Source organism: Phytophthora ramorum (genome assembly GCF_020800215.1).
Source record: "Phytophthora ramorum isolate Pr-102 chromosome Unknown Phyram_PR-102_s0001, whole genome shotgun sequence".
NCBI lineage: Eukaryota > Oomycota > Peronosporomycetes > Peronosporales > Peronosporaceae > Phytophthora > Phytophthora ramorum.
Window position 1 is genome coordinate 2,990,197 of NW_027150647.1, and position 21,596 is coordinate 3,011,792.

The 21,596-nt window shown below is 51.9% G+C and overlaps 10 protein-coding genes across 10 annotated transcripts; 5 read left to right on the plus strand and 5 right to left on the minus strand.

The window, feature by feature from the left end:
* Positions 1–1,816: 1,816 nt before the first annotated feature.
* On the plus strand, positions 1,817–2,653 carry KRP23_673 (Mitochondrial basic amino acids transporter; the record flags this gene model as incomplete). The annotated part of the gene is made up of 1 exon (XM_067891721.1): positions 1,817–2,653. One exon carries the CDS (start codon positions 1,817–1,819, stop codon positions 2,651–2,653), a length of 837 nt encoding a protein of 278 aa, XP_067751235.1.
* A 1,825-nt stretch (positions 2,654–4,478) lies between these two features.
* Positions 4,479–5,706, plus strand: KRP23_674 (GMP reductase; the record flags this gene model as incomplete). Its single annotated transcript, XM_067891732.1, has 3 exons — positions 4,479–4,622; positions 4,684–5,526; positions 5,605–5,706. The coding sequence occupies 3 exons, from the start codon at positions 4,479–4,481 to the stop codon at positions 5,704–5,706; spliced, it is 1,089 nt and encodes a 362-aa protein (XP_067751236.1).
* Positions 5,707–6,424: 718 nt separating this feature from the next.
* Positions 6,425–7,552, minus strand: KRP23_675 (uncharacterized protein; the record flags this gene model as incomplete). Its single annotated transcript, XM_067891743.1, has 1 exon — positions 6,425–7,552. The coding sequence occupies one exon, from the start codon at positions 7,550–7,552 to the stop codon at positions 6,425–6,427; it is 1,128 nt and encodes a 375-aa protein (XP_067751237.1).
* A 1,933-nt stretch (positions 7,553–9,485) lies between these two features.
* Positions 9,486–10,223, minus strand: KRP23_676 (RxLR effector protein 54; the record flags this gene model as incomplete). Its single annotated transcript, XM_067896020.1, has 1 exon — positions 9,486–10,223. One exon carries the CDS (start codon positions 10,221–10,223, stop codon positions 9,486–9,488), a length of 738 nt encoding a protein of 245 aa, XP_067751238.1.
* Positions 10,224–11,624: 1,401 nt separating this feature from the next.
* On the plus strand, positions 11,625–12,317 carry KRP23_677 (Thioredoxin-like protein 1; the record flags this gene model as incomplete). Its single annotated transcript, XM_067891766.1, has 3 exons — positions 11,625–11,784; positions 11,872–12,177; positions 12,262–12,317. 3 exons carry the CDS (start codon positions 11,625–11,627, stop codon positions 12,315–12,317), a joined length of 522 nt encoding a protein of 173 aa, XP_067751239.1.
* A 95-nt stretch (positions 12,318–12,412) lies between these two features.
* Positions 12,413–13,560, minus strand: KRP23_678 (Spermatogenesis-associated protein 17; the record flags this gene model as incomplete). The annotated part of the gene is made up of 3 exons (XM_067891778.1): positions 12,413–13,265; positions 13,334–13,432; positions 13,493–13,560. The coding sequence occupies 3 exons, from the start codon at positions 13,558–13,560 to the stop codon at positions 12,413–12,415; spliced, it is 1,020 nt and encodes a 339-aa protein (XP_067751240.1).
* Positions 13,561–14,003: 443 nt separating this feature from the next.
* On the plus strand, positions 14,004–15,384 carry KRP23_679 (Leucine-rich repeat-containing protein 46; the record flags this gene model as incomplete). The annotated part of the gene is made up of 3 exons (XM_067891789.1): positions 14,004–14,546; positions 14,614–15,237; positions 15,316–15,384. The coding sequence occupies 3 exons, from the start codon at positions 14,004–14,006 to the stop codon at positions 15,382–15,384; spliced, it is 1,236 nt and encodes a 411-aa protein (XP_067751241.1).
* Positions 15,385–15,555: 171 nt separating this feature from the next.
* KRP23_680 (uncharacterized protein) lies at positions 15,556–16,326 on the minus strand (the record flags this gene model as incomplete). Its single annotated transcript, XM_067891800.1, has 1 exon — positions 15,556–16,326. The coding sequence occupies one exon, from the start codon at positions 16,324–16,326 to the stop codon at positions 15,556–15,558; it is 771 nt and encodes a 256-aa protein (XP_067751242.1).
* Positions 16,327–20,155: 3,829 nt separating this feature from the next.
* KRP23_681 (uncharacterized protein) lies at positions 20,156–20,698 on the plus strand (the record flags this gene model as incomplete). The annotated part of the gene is made up of 1 exon (XM_067891811.1): positions 20,156–20,698. The coding sequence occupies one exon, from the start codon at positions 20,156–20,158 to the stop codon at positions 20,696–20,698; it is 543 nt and encodes a 180-aa protein (XP_067751243.1).
* Positions 20,699–20,772: 74 nt separating this feature from the next.
* KRP23_682 (uncharacterized protein) lies at positions 20,773–21,495 on the minus strand (the record flags this gene model as incomplete). The annotated part of the gene is made up of 1 exon (XM_067891823.1): positions 20,773–21,495. The coding sequence occupies one exon, from the start codon at positions 21,493–21,495 to the stop codon at positions 20,773–20,775; it is 723 nt and encodes a 240-aa protein (XP_067751244.1).
* Between the last annotated feature and the right edge of the window lie 101 nt (positions 21,496–21,596).

Here is a 21,596-nt window from a genome sequence, read left to right on the forward strand (position 1 = left end):
GCTGTTCCAGGTTTGGGCTCGCAGCGGCGAGTCCACCGTCACTAGATCCGTTCCAGTGTTTTCAAACCACAGCGAATTAAGCTTGCCGCCAACCAATGCCAACAAATCTGTTAAAACTGAGTAGCTCTCGATGTCGTCCACAAAGAGTTTTATAGGACGTGAATGCGTTTTCCCGTTATGGTTTGTACTATGATTGTCTGGAACAAGCCTGGTCTCGTCACTTAGGCCAACTTTGCATATCCCGAAGCCAGGAATAACAGCATCCACACGGTCACTCATATCGGTAGAATCATGGAGCGCTCTACACCGGAAAGCATGAGAAAGTGCAAATGTCGTGTCTTCTCCATCTTCCAAGCCCTTGGGGTTGAAACCTAGTACTTTCACGGAGCTCAACAAACCCATACGTTAAACGCTCTGCGCCATGATCAAACCCAGGGTCAGGATAGGAGCTCTTTAATACTTCTTCAAACTGCACGCACATCCCAGGTTGTCAACGCAAACGTTGCCAGATCCATATGCTGTACGTGTGGGCTCGACATGCTGCTCCACAATGCGTACGCAAGCCATCTCCATTGTACATTGTACGACGAGTGGTTGAATGCTTCGTCGCTATTGACCGCATCAAGATTTTCATCGTCGTCTTTGAGATAGATGTCAGCTGAGACACTGTTCGTCGATGATACAGCGACTGCAAAGTAAAACTCTCCAAGAATTCTCTCTGGTATGCCACTCTGATATCTGACATCGTACAATATTCCCGCGATTCGCACCAGGAAGTCGACACAGCGAGCGTCCACAAACGAGAGTAGTAAACAAAAAGCCAGCATGTATCACCGCCGGCCCATAGTGTTCTCGCTCGGTGTGCCTGTCATCAAGTCTTATTTTCAGAGAGGCCATCCGCGCTCGAGCTAGGGCTTCCGTCAATTGCGCCACTGCTGGATCGGCAACATCCGCTTTTAGCGTCCACACTCGGTTTTCCAGCACGTGGGTAGCAAGTCGAAGATCTTGGATGCTCCACACATCCAACAGAGCAGAACCGTTTATCGTCGCACAGAGATAAACAACAGGGGGGGGGGGGGGGGGGGGGCATCAAAATCTATCCGTTTCCTAAGCTCACGAGCAAAAAGCTCCGATGTGGAGGTAGGTTCTTATCCCCCGTGGATTTTTCTGAATTGCACGCATCGGCATCGCCTCGTGGCTGGTCCTCCCCTCCACAATAGAACGCGAGTGCCACCACTCTCCAGTGTCGGCCTTAGCCACCAATTGCTGCATCATCTCCCTAAAATCCGTCGAATATTCCTACGGATCATCTGGGAATCCAAATAATCCCGCCCACGAAACCGAATTTTGCGTCGCGAGCGCGTCTTCCGTCGACAATTTCCAGACCATCATTATCTCCACACTGAGCGAGGAGTGTCATCGTCATCCTGGTCGTCAAGTGTCATGAATCGAGAGCAAATCTCCGCAAACGCGGGGCTATCCACCACCGTCAGCACGTTTAGCTGCTCTATGGCCTCTCGGACCTTTTGCAGTCTCAGTTTGTTTTGAAGATTTTCGCCTTGCGCGAAGAAAATCATGTAAATGGAGGCGTTGGCCACCGGCTCTCGCTCTCATCAAAGTCCGTGTCCCATTTCCACGGACAACACTTGATACAAACAAGGGTACGGCAGCTCGTGGAAGCAGAAGCTGCTGCACAGAGCCTCGAGCCACGGCAGGAGCGACGTCATTTCGGCCATGTTTGGAATGATTTCGAACTGATAAAAAGAATATCCCAAAATCTGGTCGGGAGAGGTTCTTTGTAGAATTTCGTCGGACGATGGAGTGGGAGGACATCGCCAAGGACCTGAACGCGGGCACTATGGGGGGCGTGGCGGGCATCGTGGCCGGGCACCCTCTGGACACTATCAAGGTGCAGCTACAGACCAGTCGCACGGCTGGAACAGGCGTCCTGTGCAGTTTACGACGCGTCCTGAGCTCGGACGGGGCTGCTGGACTGTTCCGAGGGGTGCTGTCACCCGTTCTGAGTAACGCGCCAATCAACGCCGTGATTTTCGGCGTTCAGGGGCAAATGGTGCGCGTCTTGCAGCAGGACGGCAAGGCGATGACCAACACGCGGCACTTTCTTGCAGGATCCAGTGCAGGATTGGTCCAAGTCCTATTTGCAGCACCCTCCGAGCACGTCAAGATCCAGTTACAGACGGGGGCAATGGGCAATGAGCATCGGTCACTAGCTGCAGGCAGGACGATCTTAAGGAAATATGGGATGTCTACATTATTCCGAGGGTGGGAAATCTGTCTATTGAGAGACGTGCCATCTTTTGGTGTCTACTTCTGGTGCTATGAAGCTACCAAAAGAGCATTGACACAGGGGAAGAGGGAGAACGAGACGGATTGGAAACTCATGGTAGCGGGGGGACTTGCAGGCATGTTGTCGTGGGCAATGTGCTTGCCTATGGATGTGATCAAGAGTCGGGTTCAGGGGCAGAGGCTTGGGGGTACGCAAATGTCGATGGTAGAGATTGCGAGGACTGGGGTGATGCAGGAGGGACCGGGCCTCTTCTTCAAGGGCTTCGGAGCGACCATGGTAAGAGCGTTCCCTGTCAGTGCGGTGACGTTCCTTGTGTACGAGAAGACCTTGCAGCTCATGTCGTGAAGTGGGGTATCGTGTGACAATTTTGAAGAGTGGGGAGAGTTGAGAGTATGTACGAAGCTTTGTAGGCAGAGCCTGCAACTAGAGTCCTTACTGCTCTAGGAGGTATTGGTGAAGCGGTGCGAGTTAGCTCTAGGAGGTATCGGTGAAGCGGTGCGAGTTAGCTTCAAGCCGGGTAACTACATGTATTTTGAATTGATAATAGTCGAAGATCAGCTTAATCGCTGTTTTAGCACGTAGGGGTTACCCCAGACGTTGGGTGCACTTCCTACATGTAGACGAACGGAGCGTTGCTCAGGTGTCGCCGCGTACCCAAAAATCAACATCAATCACGTTTTCATCCAAAAGACGGATAACCTTCGAGTAACCCACAGCACATTTCCAGTTTTCATCAAACTGATCACTGCAGCCTTTGACGGGAGAGGACACTTCTCTTTCGCAAGAGGCAAGAACTTGCCGTTGTGTTCCTTCAGCTCATCCACAGCAACTTGAAACGCAGTCGCCTGCTCTGCGGTCAGCCGAATAATCAACTCGACTAGTTCTCGAGACATTCGTTATGTGCGGCCATCCAAGCAGCTCAAACAGGTTTCAAGAGTGACCAGATCATTCAGATACTTCAAGGTCAACTGCTCGACACCCCACGCGCTCAGCGCCTTGTTAAGGTCCGACACAACATGATTGACTCGTTCAAGGAAGAGAGACGTCAATTCAGGACAAGAAGACGCCTCAAGGTTGACGTATCCGTACTGGGGAGCGCGCAATGTATCTGGTACTGGTTCAGGGTAGTTCTCCTTCAGCGCTGTCTTGAGCGCTGCCACGCCACGTTCACTTAAATCCATATCCCGAATGTTTAATTCCCGAACAGAGCACCTCGACGCTTTGCTCCACAGCGCATAAGTCAACCATCCCCAATACGCATGGCGAACGGAGTGTGGTGGGATTGTTACGATTAACCCATCTGCCGATTGACAATTTCTCGAGATTGCGAGTATCAGCAATGGCGCTGCACATTCCAATATGTCGTGGATCGGGATCACAACGAAATAGTAACTTCACCTCTCTCCCTTCCCCTTCAACTGTCAATCCAGGACTTCCACCCGTTGATGCGCGCATTGACCGACCGCAAACAAGTACCAGATACCATGAATCCAAAATTCAACATGGGCATCCCCTCGACACGTTCTCCAGCATAGTTCATGTGGATCCTGAAATACTTCGGATCTGTTCGAGATAAGGCTGCGGCTATTTCGTTCACGTTCAGACTCAACCAACAAGAGAACACGCCGCTGCATGTCCTACACAGACATTGTGCACAGGGACGGAGGATGGACCTTACAAGGGCAAAGCATACTTCGAAAGAGAGCTAGCCGAATCAACCAGCCGAATATTTTTGGCGGCATCAATAACTAATGAGCGCATGCACTGCAAGTAGAGTTTATCCGGATACGATCGTTGAAACGTGAAACGCGCTTTCCCTGAAGTCAGCACAATATACGTGCGAATATTCCCAACCTTGGTACGTGTACAGTTGCGCCTTCATATTCGTCGCCTCTTACTTCTAATAACTTGTAAAGTATCATTAATAGTACACTGTAATTAGGTCTGTTTGGTCTGTGGAAAATTGATCAATCTCAAGTACTAATAAGTTTCATTCTGATGAATACGAGAGCCACAACTGTACTGATATCATTTACTGAATGTGAACGTTACATTGACGGTGCGAAGTTGCAGCCACGTCAGTCTGAAAACGAGGTCCGTCCTCATTCTGCATTGTGCTGCCTCGGACGCAAGTCGCCGCCGGACCAAGAAGAGAAGAAGAACTTCGGAGATGCCGCGCATCGAGACCGAGGTCCGTCTGGACTTCAAGGACGTGCTCATCCGCCCCAAGCGCAGCACGCTCAAGAGCCGCTCGCAGGTGGACGTGCAGCGCGAGTTCCGCTTCCTCAACTCGAAGCGCACGTGGTCCGGCGTGGTAGGTGGATGCCCACCTGCAACACTTATCCTCTTCTCCCTCTCTAACTTGATGTCTGCAGCCCGTGATCGCCGCCAACATGGATACGGTCGGCACGTTCGAGATGGCCGTGGAGCTGGCCCAGTTCCAGTTCATCACCTGCGTGCACAAGCACTACACGCCGTCCGAGTGGGCCGCCTTCGCCAACAAGCACCCAGATGTGCTGCCCACGGTGGCCGTGAGTGCCGGCTCCAGCGCCGCGGACCTGGAGAAGATCACGGCCATCCTCAAGAGCCACGCGGACATCCGGTTCATCTGTCTGGACGTGGCCAACGGCTACTCGGAGCACTTTGTGCAGGCTGTGCGCAGCGTGCGCTCGGCCTTCCCCGAGCACACGATCATTGCCGGCAATGTCGTGACGGGCGAGATGGTGGAGGAGCTGCTGCTGTCAGGGGCCGACATCATCAAGGTCGGCATCGGCCCAGGCTCGGTGTGCACCACCCGCAAGCAGACGGGCGTGGGCTACCCGCAGCTGTCTGCGGTGCTCGAGTGCGCTGACGCTGCTCATGGTCTCAACGGCCACGTCATCTCCGATGGAGGCTGCACGTGTCCGGGTGACGTGGCCAAGGCCTTCGGTGCGGGGGCGGACTTTGTCATGCTCGGGGGGATGCTTGCGGGCCACGATGAGAGCGGCGGTGACAAGATCGAGATGAACGGTAAGTGGTTCAAGAGGTTCTATGGCATGAGCTCATCGGAGGCTATGAAGAAGCACAATGGCGGTGTGGCCGAGTACCGTGCGTCTGAAGGAAAGAGCGTCACTGTTCCGTATCGTGGCGCTGTAGCTTCTACATGCAAGGAGATCCTGGGCGGCGTACGCTCCACATGCACTTACGTGGGTGCCAGCAAGCTGAAGGAGATAAGCAAGGTACGAGCTTACCGGTGAACTTTGTCGTATACAACAAGACTAACAAGTGGTGTCGTCAATGTTGACTTTGTCATGCAGCGTACGACATTCATTCGAGTCTCGCAGCAGCTCAACGAAGTATTCGGTCGCGCCCCTAACGAACAAGAGGAGCAGGTGTCGAAGAAACAAAAGACGGGCTAAGCTTTCGCAGCACCAGGATACTACGGCAGGAATATCCTCAACATCAGGACTTTAGACGTGTGACGATGCATCAAATATAGGTCACCACTATAGAGCACCCAACTGACAGTAACATCGGCCCCTGTTGGATTTCCCATTTGCAGAGTTAGTATTGGTCAATGTTACTCCACACCACATCTTGCTAGTTCATGCGGAGGTTGCCAACCATTTTATCCTCTGGAGCTCGATGGTCGATACAAGCCAATGAAGGCAGAAAATCACAGCATTCCACGACGATAAGTGACGGATACAAGAATGAAATGAATATCATTACTTTCACTGGGCAAGGATGACTCAGGAACACTCAAAACACTGCCATACGTGGAAACAAAACTGAATGAATATTCGTATCAGAACATGTACCATGAAATGTCCACGCACCGACGCTGCCCACTAGGTTATCTTTTCGTAGAGCAAATAATTAAGTGGGGGTTGTCTACATCGCACAAGGACAGATTGTATGTACTTCAATTTGGAGAAGCTGTTGGTGCCATTTTGTGCACAAACGACATCTTGAAACATGCCATCAACAATTTTGAAATCCAATTCGACTTTGATTGCATGCGCAGAGCATGAAAACAGACTTAATACACGAAGTTTAGCGAGTCTCGTGGCATGAGACTCTTCGACATAAAGGCATTGAGCGTTCCTCAGGAGAAATCTCCTCAATTCGCGCTCACTAAGCGTATCGTGCTGCTTCGGCACCTGCAGGAGCTTTGGTACTCTTTGTCGCACGGGGAGTTGCTTTCGAGGGTCTCTTACTGCGTTCTCGTGCTCTCTTGGTGTGAGCTGCACTTGCCATGAGCTCCTTGGCACGGCGAAGTGCACGTTCAACAACATCACGCTGTGCTTCGAGGCGGGCTGTTCTCAGCGTTATCGACCCATGAACCGATTCATCCACGATCCAAGTCATGGTGGCTTCAGTGTGTGCCTCCACGCTGTATGAGCTCTGCGCCGCCGCGTGGGTGGCCACGACCTCACGCGCTTGAGTATCAGCAGCCTTTTTCGCCACAACAATGGTCTCTCGCAGGCGTTGCTCCAGTCTCTCCTCAATCAGCGACTGCTGCTCGAGTTGTTGTCGCTTGCATTGTCTGCGGTTTTCCTCCAACAAGCTCTTGACAAGCTCCACCAAGTGCGTCTCTGCTCGTCGCACCACGCGCTCTTCCAGGATCATTAAAGCTTGCTCCAGACGAGCGTCCAACTCCGCCACTGCAGCAACTCGCGCTTTCTCCCCAGCAAGGTCAGCAGCATGAGCAGTCCGTTCCTCGACCAAGTGAAGCTTCGTTTGCAATTGGTGACGATCCGATGCTGCTGACTGTTGCAACTGCTGATGCTCATTGTTTAGAGTCGCAACCAGAGCTTGGACGGACTGTTCCGCTCGAAGTGCCGCTCTCTCTTGCACGTCAACTAGTGCCTCGTTGATCTTCTCCTCCATCGTCCTGTGCGCAGCTTCTTGCTCTGCTAATTGAGCTTCTGCCATCTCTCGAGCCTGACGGAGACTGGACTCTTGCAGAGTTGTCAGCACGCGTTGAATCCGATCATCAACGCGGCGTTCGAGCGCCGTAGGGTCCCCGTAAGCCTCGTTAATGGCACAAACCAGGGCTTGCGTCCGCGCCTCCGACTCCACTCGTGCCTGCGCCACGCGCTCCTCAACGAACTGCTTCTGTCGCTGCTCTTGCTCCGCCTGACGGTCCGTTAATACTTCCGCCAGTCGGCTCGCTTGGGCGGACACGTGGGCGATGGCTATCCCCAGCCGCTCATTGTCCACCGAGTAGCTCTCCGGAAGCTCGATAATCTGCGCGTCCATCTTGCTTTGCGAGGGCGCCGCTGGCGATTTTCTGTCGATTGGAGAGGTAGGGATCGGCGCATCCTGAATGGCTGCCAACTACAGTCGGCAGCCGTAACACTGACGGCCATTTCGATTCGGAAACTTGCCAATTAAGTACTTCGGAGTGAGGGAGCGTGGCGAGAAGCATTACGTTGATGGCGTTGATGCAGGCAAGACAACATGATTGCTGGCCGTAAGACGGAGAGCATGATCCGGGCAAGATCTACTTAAACGGCCACACAGCAAACGAACTGGCCATTCGGCGTGCAACGGGCTATCGCGAGCAAATGGATATTCACTCGGAAGTGTCCACAACGCGAGACATTTAGTACGTTCCTGCAGGACAGTAGTGCCCCGGTCAGCAAAAAATACGACACTGTAGAGGAATGCCTCGACTTGATGGGCATGCACGATATCGCGGAGGGCCAAATCGCTCGCGGCAACTCGCAGGAGCAGGTGAAGTATCTGACGATCGGAGTGGAGTTAGCTGTGCACTCGATTCTTGGGTTCCGGGATGAACCGACGAGTGGTCTGGACGCGCACTCGGCAAAGGCGATCATGGACGGTGTACGCAAGGTAGCAGACAGCGGACGAACCATTGTCTGCACGATCCACCAGGTGTCTCCTTCCTGTTTGATCACTTGATCTTGCTGAAGCGTGGTGTCTTCTCCCTATTTGATCATGTGATGTTGCTGAAGCGCGGATAATGAGTCCGTGGTCGTCGGTGAGCTTGGTGAGAGGTGCCAAGACCTGGTGCTTATCTGGAAGCGTCTCCCGACTGGCCGAAGGTGATGTTCATGAAGAAGCGTGCGTCCAACAGCCCCACTCAAGTATACTTCCTGATGAAGTGGTACTTCGCTTTGTACTGGCGTACGCCGGCGTTCACGTTGACGCGTTTTGCCATCGTGGTTGGTGTCGCTATCAGTTGCGGCTTGGCATTCCTGAGCGTGGACTTCACGACTGGGCTTAATTTGAATGCGCTATGGCTGGGTTGATTGGCACTCCTCCTGTGTATTCGATCGGCCGTACCGCATTCTACCGCGAACGCGCCTCCCAAACGCACAGCGCACTATGGTACTTTGTCGCGACGACTATGGTGGAGATTCCGTACGTCTTTGGCCAATGTTGTCTTTCACGGCCATCTATTATTCGATGGTGGGTTTCCAAGGCTTTGCCGCGGTGGTACTCTACTGAGTGCACGTGTCACTGTTCGTGCTGGGCCAAATGTACGTTGCTCAGTTTTTGATCCACGTGTATCGAGGTTGTTCGCTGTCATGAGAGCGCTAGCGACAACATAGACAGCACACGAAAAAGAAAATGGCCTCGAAGACGTAGCCGAAGTTTGCAGCGTTCGTCGTAGATGTACTCGAACGTGCCTTCGATGAAACCCTTCACTGTCAGGTAGGAAACGGTGATCGGGATCTCTCCTCTGTCAAGAGTTGGCAACCGAGGTTCGAGCCCACGTTCTACTGTAGTACTGGCTCAACGACTCGTTCCACGACGGCTCCTCCGGACAGTTACAGAAGACCAGCGACGTTAAGATCGAGACTGAAATCGCTGCGGAACGATCGTGTACAGCCACTTGTAGCCCGTGGGGATCGACGAAGATGGCGGTTTGAATCCAGCGAACAACAATAAGTTCGCGTTACAGCAGACCGAGATAGAGGATACAATTATGAAAAAAGGACTTGGCAGTTCTTATCGTGTTTTTTGGTAGCAGTGTCAGCGACAAAACTTTCTCGCTAAGGCTTCTATTGGCACAACTTGCAACGATATGCTTGTTTTGGATGACCCCCTTGGCCCTGACGTGCTGAGCTGCAGCACCCAAGATAGTGGTTTTCACCTGAGGTGCATAATGACGGAATCTGCAGAGATGAGAGTTCTGTCAAATGTAATGCATTGTTGGCACTTCTTAAAATATTGGTTTCACTCCTGGACTGTTAAGCCACTGCTGGGTGTAGCCCAGATAAACGGCGTAGTTCGGGTCGGTCATTTTCGTGTGGCTGGTGACACGCATCATAGTGGCGACCTTGTCGGGCACCACGTTTGACCAAATCCAAATATCGTATTGTGCCTTTTGCAATTTCTCGCCGAGTGACTTCAGCTCTGGAATGTTCTTCAGCGTCAGGAAAAATGTTGCCAGCTCTGATTCCGGCGCCGCCTTGGTCAATACCAAGTAAGCTTCGCCGTAATAAAACGCGTGTTTTCCCTCCTGGGCTCTGAACGACATCGTGTATCTGAGCCACTGTATCAGCCACTCCTTCAACACCACGTTGTCATCGAGCTTCGTCGTTGAATCTCGAAGGTGCTTGATGTTCAGCAACCTGAAAACATCCTTCGGGCTTGTTTGGGTCGCCAGCCACAGCTTCATTGATGCGGCTGGGACGATGTTTGATGCCAACTCTGCAATCCTCGACAATCCCGGTATGTTAACCCTCTCTTCGCTATCAGCTTTTTCATCTGTAACCACATCTGTTGTCCTCAGGAGTCTTTTCTCGGTTGGTACGCCGGCAAGTAAACGGGGTAAGCTCAGCAGACTGGGGGTCGTCTCCGAGGTCGTGGTTTGCTTTGAGCGCGTGAGCGCTGCCACTGTATCGGCGTTTGCAACGAGGATAACGAGGATCATCAACACGACGTAAGGCACGCGCATACTTGGCTTTGGCTGACCTCCGTGATCCTGACGTTGTGAGCTGGTTCTAAGAAATTTGCAGAGTGAGAGAGCTACAGAGCTCCATCCAATAAAGTGATGTCGGTACGTTTACGCGGCATCGACATGCCCAGCCGAAGATAGTTTATTGTTCACGCACACATACCGTACATGCAATACGTATTTACCGAACGCTACTGTTTGGTTAGGATAAGTGTGCGTCGAGCTAACACAACCCTACCAACGCGTCGTAACACACTCTGCAGACAGATTTTTACTACATTACTAGTTATTATAACAGGAAGTAGTGTTTTTTGTAGTCTGTTTGTGCTTCCTACCATTCTAAACAACAGCTACGATGTACTCATTACTTCTCATGTAGCGAACAGTTTGCAGTGCAGTTAGCGTTAGCAGGTTTGTGCGACCGTGTTCGCCGAACACTACCTGTAGTATAGTACATCTAAAACCGTGCTCGGGAATCTGTTCATTGTCCCGAATTTGGCCATAATCTCTGGCGATAACCAGTTGAATCCCAACTTAGGACCACGGTGCTGGCTGCATCACCCAAGAACACCTGTCTTGCCATAACGATTGATCGCGTCAGAAATAGGGCGAATCCCATCATAATGAGCTGAGTTCGTTTGTATAGTCATTGACGCCGAGATGTGCCATCTGAATTGGCACCTCGTAAGTACGCCGAGATTTGCCATTTGAACTGGCACCGGGACCTGATTCTAGATGAGCATCTCGACAACTACTCGGCATGCAGCTGACAGTCGTATCCTGGTGCTCACCATTCATCAGCCAAGTGCCTGGTCATTCGTGCGTTTGACAAACCATGCTGCAAGGGGAAGAGCAAAATGCTTTGTATTAATAGTGGAGCACTCACTGAGTCCAAGAGTTATTTCCAAAATATTGGCTTTAGGAACCAAGCACGCCGGGATGTCCGATGACACTTGGCACGCCGTGCAGCCCGCCTCGGCGGTCAAGTGCTCCGCTTTTTGTTAGCATATTGTATGGGTCTGTAGGCGACGACGGGGGCTACTTGTCTTTCTCGCTAACGGTAGTGTGAACAGAGCGTTACCTCTCCGTGTAAGAATCACTTTTGTCGATATATCAGCAAACGTAGCAACACGTCTGCTGAATCAAGCGGCGCTGGGAAATGCGAGACAAACAAAACTGTAGTTACATGTAAGTTGGACACGTGCTTAGGGCATAGGAACTCGTTAGCGTAGCTAAGTGATATCACTGAAAAACGAAAATGAAGTTGGAGCCGTGCTTGTGGGCAAATAGTCATATGACTAAATAGGGTGATCGAGGCTGGCCAATCACAGGAGATGTAGCCATTATCTACCCTCTCAAATCGGATACGATCCTCCCCATTTTGCTACTTGCTCAACGATCATGAGCTCGACCGCCGCCGCTGCCAAGACTCGGGCCTACGGGGACCTAAAGGAGGCCATCAGCGTCAAGGACTGCTACTGCCTGAACGAGGACCCGAACAAGCCCTTCCGCAACCTTTTCATGGGCGACGACACGCTACAGCTCAAATCGGATGCCGATGGTAGTGGAACAGAAAGAGATGATCTTCTTCTCTATCTTCTTTTTCTTAAGATTAACATTAAATAATTCGTAATCGTGTGTGAATCAGAGCAACTGATGCTGTACATCGAGTTCCAGGACGCCGTCAAGGTCTTCTCGCTCAACATCGTGGCGCCCTCAGGAGAAGAGGCTCCACGTGTCATCAAGCTCTACGTGAACCGCCCCAACCTCGGCTTCTCGGACGCCACAGATGTGGAGCCCACGCAGACCATCGAGCTCAAGGACGAGGACCTGCTGCCCGAGAACGACGTGGAGCTGCGCTTCGTCAAGTTCCAGCGTGTCAAGAACATCACCGTGTTCGTGGAGGAGAACAACGGTGCCGAGGAGACTGTCATCTCCAGCCTCAAATTCTTTGGTGCGTTGCTTGTGAACTGCAAATTTGCTTTGGAGTTTGTATGCTGATTTTTGGATGTTTTGACTTTTTGTTTTGAAAAATTAGGTGAACCACTGGCGGGGACCAACATGAACGAGCTCAAGAAGGTCAGCGACGAATAAGAAATCTACTCTTGAAGCTTTTGCAGCACTATAGTACAAGATGTGAGCTGCTTCTTCTTTTTTTACGAGATATGGCTGTTTATTGTCCAGTTATTTTACACGTCGAAGCGGTCGTTGGCTAGCACTTTGCTCTTGTTGCCGCCGCTGGTCAAGTAGAACGGCGTCTCGGGCGCGTGGCCTAATGTTGTCAGCTGCGGCAGCAAATCGCGTTTGTTGCGGGGCACGCCGCGCTTCTTGTACGGATTTCGGCAGTCCTCCAGATATTCGATGCCAGCGTTGATGCCTGGGGCATTTCGCTTTCGCGCAACATCCTGCTCTGGATTGTAAACTGCGGCGAAGTCGGTGGTGCCCATGCGCCTGAGTTTGTGGTACTTTGTTTGCTTGCGTGTTTCTCGTTGTACAGCGTCGTAGGGAGCTGTGGCTTGCAGTGTGGCTTTGTTAGAAGGCGGGTACGGTGTTAGCCTTGAAGGTGGTATCGTCGCAGCAAGTCGTGAAGTCACGATGCGTCGGGCGTTTTCCCGGATGTGGGTCTCAACGGGTACGCCGAAACTCGTGGTGCTAGCAGGTTGCATCGGTGAGTTGTAGATTCCAGCGACAGCGCGAGTGCTCACCAGATGATGGAGATCCTGCGTGACCTTCACGAGTTCTTCTCGGGCAGCTTTTTCACTCTCTGACTTCTCCTGTATTTGCTGTTCGCGTAGGTTTTCTTCAAGCATGCGACGCATGCAGTCGCCCTTGGCTGCAAGCTCACTAATGTAAGCCTTGCGCTTTCGGAAGTCCAAGCGATTGGTGCGACTATGCACTCCACGGGCGAGTTTCTGGATGATCACCGCATAGAAGTCAAGGACTGCTCGTCGATGGGATCGATCCACCTCAGCTCGCAACCTCATACACCGCCGACGCGCAAGATGCCCGCGATATATCCGCGAGAGCATCAACTCAGCCTCCCTGGACAAAACCAAACGGTGAATACGCCTACAACTGTGGTCAAGAGAGCAACAGTCAAGAGAGCGTACGTCTGTGCGGTGACATCAGCACGAACTCGCTGGCCTCGAAAGAGACGCTGGATGTCCGAGGCGGCCTTGCGCTCCGTCTCGGCGTGATCATCGGCGTCACTGCACAGAGAAAAGCATAAGAACAGGGTGATTGGCAACAGCGTCCGGGTGGAAACGTACTCGAGGAGCTGTTGCAATCGCTCGAGCGTACCGCCGCGGCTCTTCCAGCAGTCGTAGAACAGCGCCATATGTGCCGCTTGTCGATTCAAGCATCCACAGAGCTCCGAATAGGCCTGGTGCACCGTTATAGAGCTGCTGAATTGTCAAGGGGGTCAGGACGGCGAAAACGCCCGCCACCTCGACGCAAAGATAGAAGGACCCCGAAATTAGAGCGATCTGCCAAGGCAAGAGGATTGATGGAGGCTTTTGAGAAGATTTGATGGAGAACTGAGCAGGCGATTGCAATTCACGCTGCGCATTGACCTCAGCTGCCAGGCGCAGGTGGCTTTTCTGAGGCAGTCCCTGACCAAGCAGCTCCACATTTTGGCGCGTTCTGGTTGGTCGAGCGCTTCAACTTGGTGGACGTTACTACTGACCACCCCGTCCCAAGTAACGGATGGAATCGCCCAAAGAGACGAGAAGACGGCGAAAGACCCACGGACAAATCTGCAGAGGAGTACCCAGCGCCGCCATGGAGCTATTCGCCACGTTGAACGTGCGCCGCATCGAGGACCAGCGGGCGATTGAACGCGTCATGGCGTCCAGGGACAAACGCTGGCTCGCCAGCCTCGGACTCAAGGGATCACGCAACCCGCAACTGTCATGCGACGGAGAAGAAGCGGAAGTGGAGCAGGCAGACCCGGACGCCGAGATGGCGGCTCTAGAAGAGGAAATGGTGGGCATGGCCATGAACACTCCAGCGGAGAACGAACGACCCGTTCAGCTCAGTATGAGAGTCATTCGAGGGTCCGTCGCACTGGCCAAGGAGCCCAAGCTACGAGAAGAAGAGGACATGGAGATTGACGCGTTGCTGCGCAAGAAAGTGCTGCGGTTGGACTGGCTGGACATTGGCCAGATTGAGAATCTAGACGCGTTCACGCATGTGGAGGAGCTCTATCTCCAGTGCAATTTGATCGAGACCATCGAAGGCCTTGATGACCACGACCAGCTTACGTTCCTTGCACTCGCGGGCAACCGCATCCGTGAGGTGAAGAACCTCAAGCACCTACACAATGTACGTTTAGTACTCCCCTGGGTTGATGAGGTAGGTGCTTCAAGCTGACACGTTGGTATGATTGCAGCTCAAGTTCCTGGATCTGTCGATGAACTATATCGAGGACTTCGACGTGAGCGAGTTCCCCCAATCTCTTCGCGTGTTGCGGCTCGCTGGGAACCCGTTCGTTCGGCACATGCCGGCCTACGCGCATCTTTTCTTTGAGCGATTGCCGAATCTCGTGCAGGTTGATCAGTTCCGTCGCCCGTCCACATCCTCGTCGACCGACAAGGCACCACTATCAGCGACATCGTCAATTGGTAGCGACAGCACCATATCGGAGAGCTCCGTAGCCGTCACGCCACTGCCTGCTCTTTATTCACCGATAGAAGAATACCGCGCGCTGCAGGTTGAAGTGGAGCTACCACAACATGAGCAGGACCTCCTTGAAAAGCAGCAAATGTACGCAGCAGAGAACAAGGCGGCATTCAGCCTGGCCGATTACGAAAGCCAGCGCAGTGATCGCATGTCAAAATGGAAGCTACAGCTCACAGCTTTAACATCCCGGACTCGAGACCAGCTTGCAGAGAGTGGAGAGTCCATCAAGGCCGGCAAGGGCAACAGGTTTCACGAGAGACGCAGTCTGGCGTTGTCGCGAGCTCGACAAGCCACAGATGCAGCCCTCGTTGATGCCGCAAGTCACTTCAAGCAGGTGCGAATCCGTGTAGGGCGGCGGAGAAAGGTGGCGAAGCCGGCGACAAACTAACGCCTTTGCCTGTTGTCTTCATAGATGGAATTGGCGCACCAAGACTGGCAGCAACGCCAGCAGAGACGACCGACACCTTCGCAAGCCAGCTGAGTAAACGTCTCTTTTCTAAAAATTAAAAGTCGGACATTCATGATTAGCGATCCCTTTCAATCCTCAGTAATAGCCTCATCAGATAACGCTCCGTTCATTCACTGCTAGAACAGGTTCAGAAGACGCAGAAGACTATCTGCTAGGTTGTGTACAAAGCTTGCTCTCCAACTATTACAGTTGAATAGAGAAGCTCGTGTCACAGGGTGCAGCTTGAGGCACGTACTCTGACAGCGTCCGCAGATGCAGCGTGAAATCTCCCAGCGACAGGTTGCGCGCATTCTGCACGTGCACACTCTTTGAAACCACGAACGGCGCCGCCTTGTACGCGTCGCCGCATGCCGCGATATCCGTTTGGTGCGGACTAACCACCACGAGTCCAAACTTCCCTGCTCGTGGGTCCAAAAGTCTCTGCGGTGCCCCACCAAAGAGTCTGTCGCGACATAAGCTCTGCAGCAGATTGACCCTCCACGCAGCCTTCTCTGCGGCCGACTGGAACCTGCTGGGGGCTCCTACGACGTGCACACTGGTCATCGTGGTCGTGCTGCCGAGACAGAAGGCCAGTCTCGGAAACAAGGTCTTGCACGTGGCTTCGACGAACTGGATGCTCTCCTCGCTCACGATGAAGAGCGGGCCGTAAGTCGACACTGAGGTGAGAAGTTGGATGAGATCTTGCTCGATTGAGGCGAGCGCCGCTTGGAGGTTCGGCGTGCGTAGAACCCGCTGCTTGGCAGCGTGCAGAGCTTGCACTGAAGGTTTGAGTCCCAATTCTTGACGCATCCACTTGGTCGGCACGAGGACGTTCTCCCAGCACAAGACAAACGCATTCGGCAGGCTCCCCGCCGGTCGATTGGTGACTGGGTACTCGTACAAGTCGCTGGAATAGGCAGACACGTCCATGGAGAATGACGAGACCATGGCCTGAGACATTATATTAGGGTTCATTGCTGCCGGGTGCAGACAACTCAACGGGTCGTTGTCCACTAGGAAATTGAATACATCGCGATTCATTAGTATGCAGGTCTCACTTAGCCACTTGAAGACAAATTGCAGAATGGCAACTTCTCTGCGCCGGACTTTCGAGGATCGTTACCGCTGAAACGGACGCTGATTGGTCGCTTAGATCTGCTTTCGCCGGCGATGATTGGTTGTAGTTATTTATCTTTGTTGCAGTTTCCGTGAGTGATGGTCGTTGAAGCTGCAATGTAGCCACATTGGTGTGCAAGTTGCTGCGGAGGTGAAATGCGTGAGCTGAGGATGGATATAATCCAGATGAAAATCACCAATTGCCAAGAACCTATTGCAGGAACGATTTTTGCTGCCAAGTCATTTGTAATTTTGCTATTTTACCCATGCAAAGCGAAAGGTGAAGTCCACGCCGTAGTGCTGCAGTGTAAACTGGAGAATGAAAAGAATCCAAACAAGTAGCCGGCTCTGCATCTGAACGACATGAGTTTCCAGTACGAATGCGAGCTGATACAGAGCTGACAACTTGAACTTTTCCTTGAGCACGACGTGCATCACCACGAATGAAAGCACCTCCAACGCCACATACACCGAAAGATTCGCAAGCATTCCCTCAAGTTGACCTGGTACCATATCTCTCGTGTGCGGATAGTATTCATGGGTCGGTAGCTGGCACAAAATTGTCAAGTATACGCCGAAGAGTATCGGCACTGCACACTCGACATACTCAACGAGAGCATGATATTCACACTGGAACAGAAGCTGGAGAGTGCTCTCAACAAGCTCTATCTCCTGGTTCTCTTTAAAGCGTACTTGGCTAGCTGCCACCTGGTCAAATGTCCGCGTCGGATGTTGTTGGGTTTTATGAGCCAAAGAATTCGCGTGGGGAGAGACACTGCCAGGAGCACGATAGCTATTGCCGGTTCGTGACGCTGTTCGTGACCCTTTCTGCGCCTCACGATTTGCAAATGTGTTCTGGTGGTTCATAAGGGAGTCTAGTACACGTTCTGCTTCGGGACCGAGTCCAAGCTTGAGTGGGGAACGTACTCGAATCATTTTACCAGTCTTCGTCCGAAATGTCCGGAGCTTCCTCGAAGTGGTCACCACGGTCGAAACAAGTTCTCCTGAAGCGCGTTTCTTGTTGTCAGAGTCCGAAAACAGCACCTGCCGCTGTTGTTGAATTGATCTAGTTCGGGTCAGTATCGAATGGAAATTCAATGCACCATTTACAATATCAAAAGCGATGATGACTATCGTGGCCAGCATGGATTTTGTTGCCTGCATGCAAGTCGCCACATAGAGTGCGTTAAACACTTCAATCGAAAATACAGCAATGACAGGAACGTAGTCTTCCAGCTGCCCGCATGCCCAAGCCACAATATTTTTCATGATCAGCTTTGTGGCGGGAAGCAAGAGCATGAGCCCAGCACGTTCGTTGGGACTCGCTCGAAGGTAGATACTGTTGAACGCCGGATAAAGCACAGCAATGACGGCTTCGGTTCCTAAAACGTACAGCTGCAGCTTCATTTCCTCGCCTAAGCCGGGATTTTCCTTAAATGTACTGGGGCCGATTGTGAGAATCAGAACCACCAAGAAAACAAGGAAACACGGCCCAACACCAAGAACAATTCCGAATGGGACAGGGAATACCCACACCATTGCGATCACAGCTACCGTAGTGAGATAAACGCTCATCGATACAACTCCGATACCAAGGCATTGCATAGCTGTAAGCTGCACTCGATGCACCATGTCTATCACTTGATACGTACTTCCAATGATAATTGCCACTCCACTGACAAAGAATCGAATCCAAAACATGTAGTTTGCTTTCCACCCTAGCGCTGGGTCTTGTAACGGGATGCACTCGATAAGAACTATCGCGAGTAGGGAAGGTACCGGGGTCAACACGCACACAGCAACAGCACGGGCCACTGAGGTCTTTTCACAGTATACCTGGAAAGCTTGGAGTCTCTCGATCGAGTACGACCCTCGATGACTAACCTGTAAGCGGCCGTAGCCAGCTGCAAACTTTCGACCAATGTGAAGAATCCATTTCGCCCACGACGATGATCGTTCATGCTTGTGGCCGCCAAGCGCGATCACTCCGTTACCTTTATTGGTCTTGGTGCGGTGCCTTTTAGGTCCGATGGTCTTGAGATCTGGTGCCACCTGAACGAGGTTCTTGGGGGTCATTGGCATATTGATGGCGATATTTCGCAAGGCTGACGCTGCTTTTTGCATAAAATTGATTGAAAACTAGCGAGTCGAGCTCACTTGGTCGTCGCAGCTACTTCGAGTTGAATGCCTCGCTTAATCAAGGTCCATCCTTGAGCTTGAAACGCGAGAATAAGAAGCACGGTTGCGAATAGTGGTTGAAAATGTATATTTACCACAACTTTTGCTTTATCTATTTTCCCCACGCGCTTCTGAAATTCGTGCATGCGAACTGGAATGTGAACTCCACGTTGTAGTACTGCAACGTGAAATGGTGAATAACTACGATCCAGATAAAATCGAGCTCCACCAGTAATGAATGCCAGTTGATAAAGAGCAAATATGTTGACTTTTACTTTTGAGTGCCACGGACACGTAAAGGGCAAGCATATCTTCGTGTTGTCGTGGCTTTAGAGGGTAATATTCATGGGACGACAATTGGCATCGGATGCAGCAATAAACACCACAGACAATGGACACGGCACACTCGACGCATTTCAACAAGAGTATGGTACTCGCACTAAAAAGTAGCTGAAGCGTCCTTTCTACCAGATCCAGTATTATATTTTTCAGGCGAGGCAGAACGGACTCGGCGGTTTATCGGTGTACAAGCAGCAGGATTCACTTAGACAGCATCGAGATAGAAATTCTTCTTTGCGGGTCCTGATTGAGCTGTTTCGGCTTCACGCTTTTTGAACGAGTGCAGGCGACTTGCAAGTGATTCTACATAGTACACGCTCGTGTAGCAACTTAAATTGAGCACGCACTAAGCATTCTGCTTCTGTGCGTCAGGAGTCCGAAGATGCTGCAAGGCTCATCGCTGTCGATAAATGCTCTCTCGCCGCACGCTCTGTACTCATCGTATCGTGTAGATTGGAACTCACTTTGAGATAGATGTCGCCATAGTTGAGTCACCGCGAAAACTCCTTGGGCTGAGTACTTCAAAGTAGTTTGATTTCTCCTAGGACCGATTGTGAGCCACAGGAGTATGCTGAAGAAAATGAAACTTGGTCCAATACCCACAACAACTCCAAATGGAACAGGAAAAATCCAAATCAACACACAGACAGCGACAACACGGGTATTTTCTCGCAATACGTCTAAAATGCCTTCAATCTTTTCAAGAGAGTACTTTCCCAGTGCTGTGCTGTAGCCTGCAACTACTTTCCGACCACATTTTTTTTTCTGGTAACACAAGTACATTTTTTCATCACTCGATTGTGTCTTGAGCTTGGCTGCTGCACTTACTTGCACGAGTCGTTAAGTGGTGTTCAAAAATTGAACCGTTTGAGAACACAGCTGCCTGTGCGAAGACGAACACGGCTGAAATTAGCCTGGTTGTCTTGCCGACCTAGAAGATAACAAAGGCTTCGTGTGTGCTACATCGGACTTGTTTTATGCTGCGCTTTTCGCTTGACACGTAGTGTTTCTTCAAAATAGTTTAGCCAACGACCAAGATAAAATAGAGCGCGCGTTGGTTTCGACGACATCATGGGACTGCGCAGATACCCGCCCGTTTGACTTGCTTCACACTGCCATTTCCTTTTTTGGTGTGCTCAAGCCCAGACCCCTATATTTCGTCGCTGCTTCGATGCGGGTGAAGCCGTCTCTGTCCATGTTGGCGATGCCTCTAGTGATGGCAATGCTTTTGATGGTGCTGCAATTTCCTGTGAAGACCAACGCCAACTCGCTTCGGCATGGAGCGACGTACCCGAGTCAACGAATCGTGACCCCATCGAGTCCGGTTGTCCTGCCTCAGCGTATCGACAACATTCCTATTCAGCGACAACGTACCATGCAAGACGAGCTGTCCCAAGTGTTTGCTGCAGCACCTGCAGTGTCGAACTCCAACAAAAGAGGCAGGAAGGGCACGGGTGACGCGTGCATCGGACCCGTGTGTGGTCTCGGCCTCTTCTTCGCATCTATCGGTCTCACCTTCCTTGCGTGCTTCATCGTCATCTACGTGGCCGACAAACGCTACGACCGAGTGCAGAACAGTCGGCGCCGACGCGACAATTACTACGAAAGCAACCTCAAGCGACGTCCGAGCCACGGACACCTCGACTTCCGACGCAACTGCACGGGGACAGCGATGCGATCCCCCACTGCCATGCGGCGTCGTGCAGCACAATAGTTAAAGGAAATTGCCAACATGAAAAACTCTTTGACTTGTTACTTGAAAACTTGCCAAACTTCCGACAACCGACACTAGGCTGAGATGATACCCCGATTGTCGATGGGTGCCAGTGTTGAGCTCATGGGGGTGGCCACCATTCGGTAGCTACCTGCTCGGTCACGACACTCGATCTCTGCCAATCTCGAGTCCTCCGACGCCACGAAAGTGAGCAGGATAGACCCGACAAGCGGCACCACGCACAAGATCACGAACACGTATGAAGCTTTCAAGTTGGTGCAGTGCAATAAACCCACGTAGTCGTCGCAGTCTTGAACGTAGTCACTTGTAGCCAAAACAATCCCGGAGCTGAGTGCGAACGCTGCTAGAAGACTGTCCACTGTCCGGGTGAGCATTGCACCCGGGCGAAGCATCATAGGGAAGAGTTCGACGAGAACTAGGAAAGCACCGGAGTACTCGATGATCGTGTAAGACACGAGCAGCGCGAAGGTGGCTTCTGCACTTCCGAGACGGTAGTCGTAGTCGTGGTCATTGGAGGCCGTTGACATTGGGAACGCCTTTGCAGCAGTGATCATCGCCACCAGAGCGAACACCAATTGCAGACCTCGCAGCAGCATGCAGAAGAGCGTGACCACGTACGGAGCCATGGCCAAAGCCATCGTAACTGAAGAGATTTGACAGCTACGGGCCGCGCGGAGAATTGTGAAGTGAGGTGGCGTCATCACGTGGGTTGTGGCCAAGGTACATCCGGACGGGTGCAGTCCTCGGAATGGTAGGCTGCGATCATCGAACTCCATCGCTCACCGGTTTGAACTGCTCGTGGACTCGAAGGGCCCGAACTAGACTGCGGTGGGGAAGGAGGACAAACCGAATCAATCTAGGTGACAACTGTTAGCAG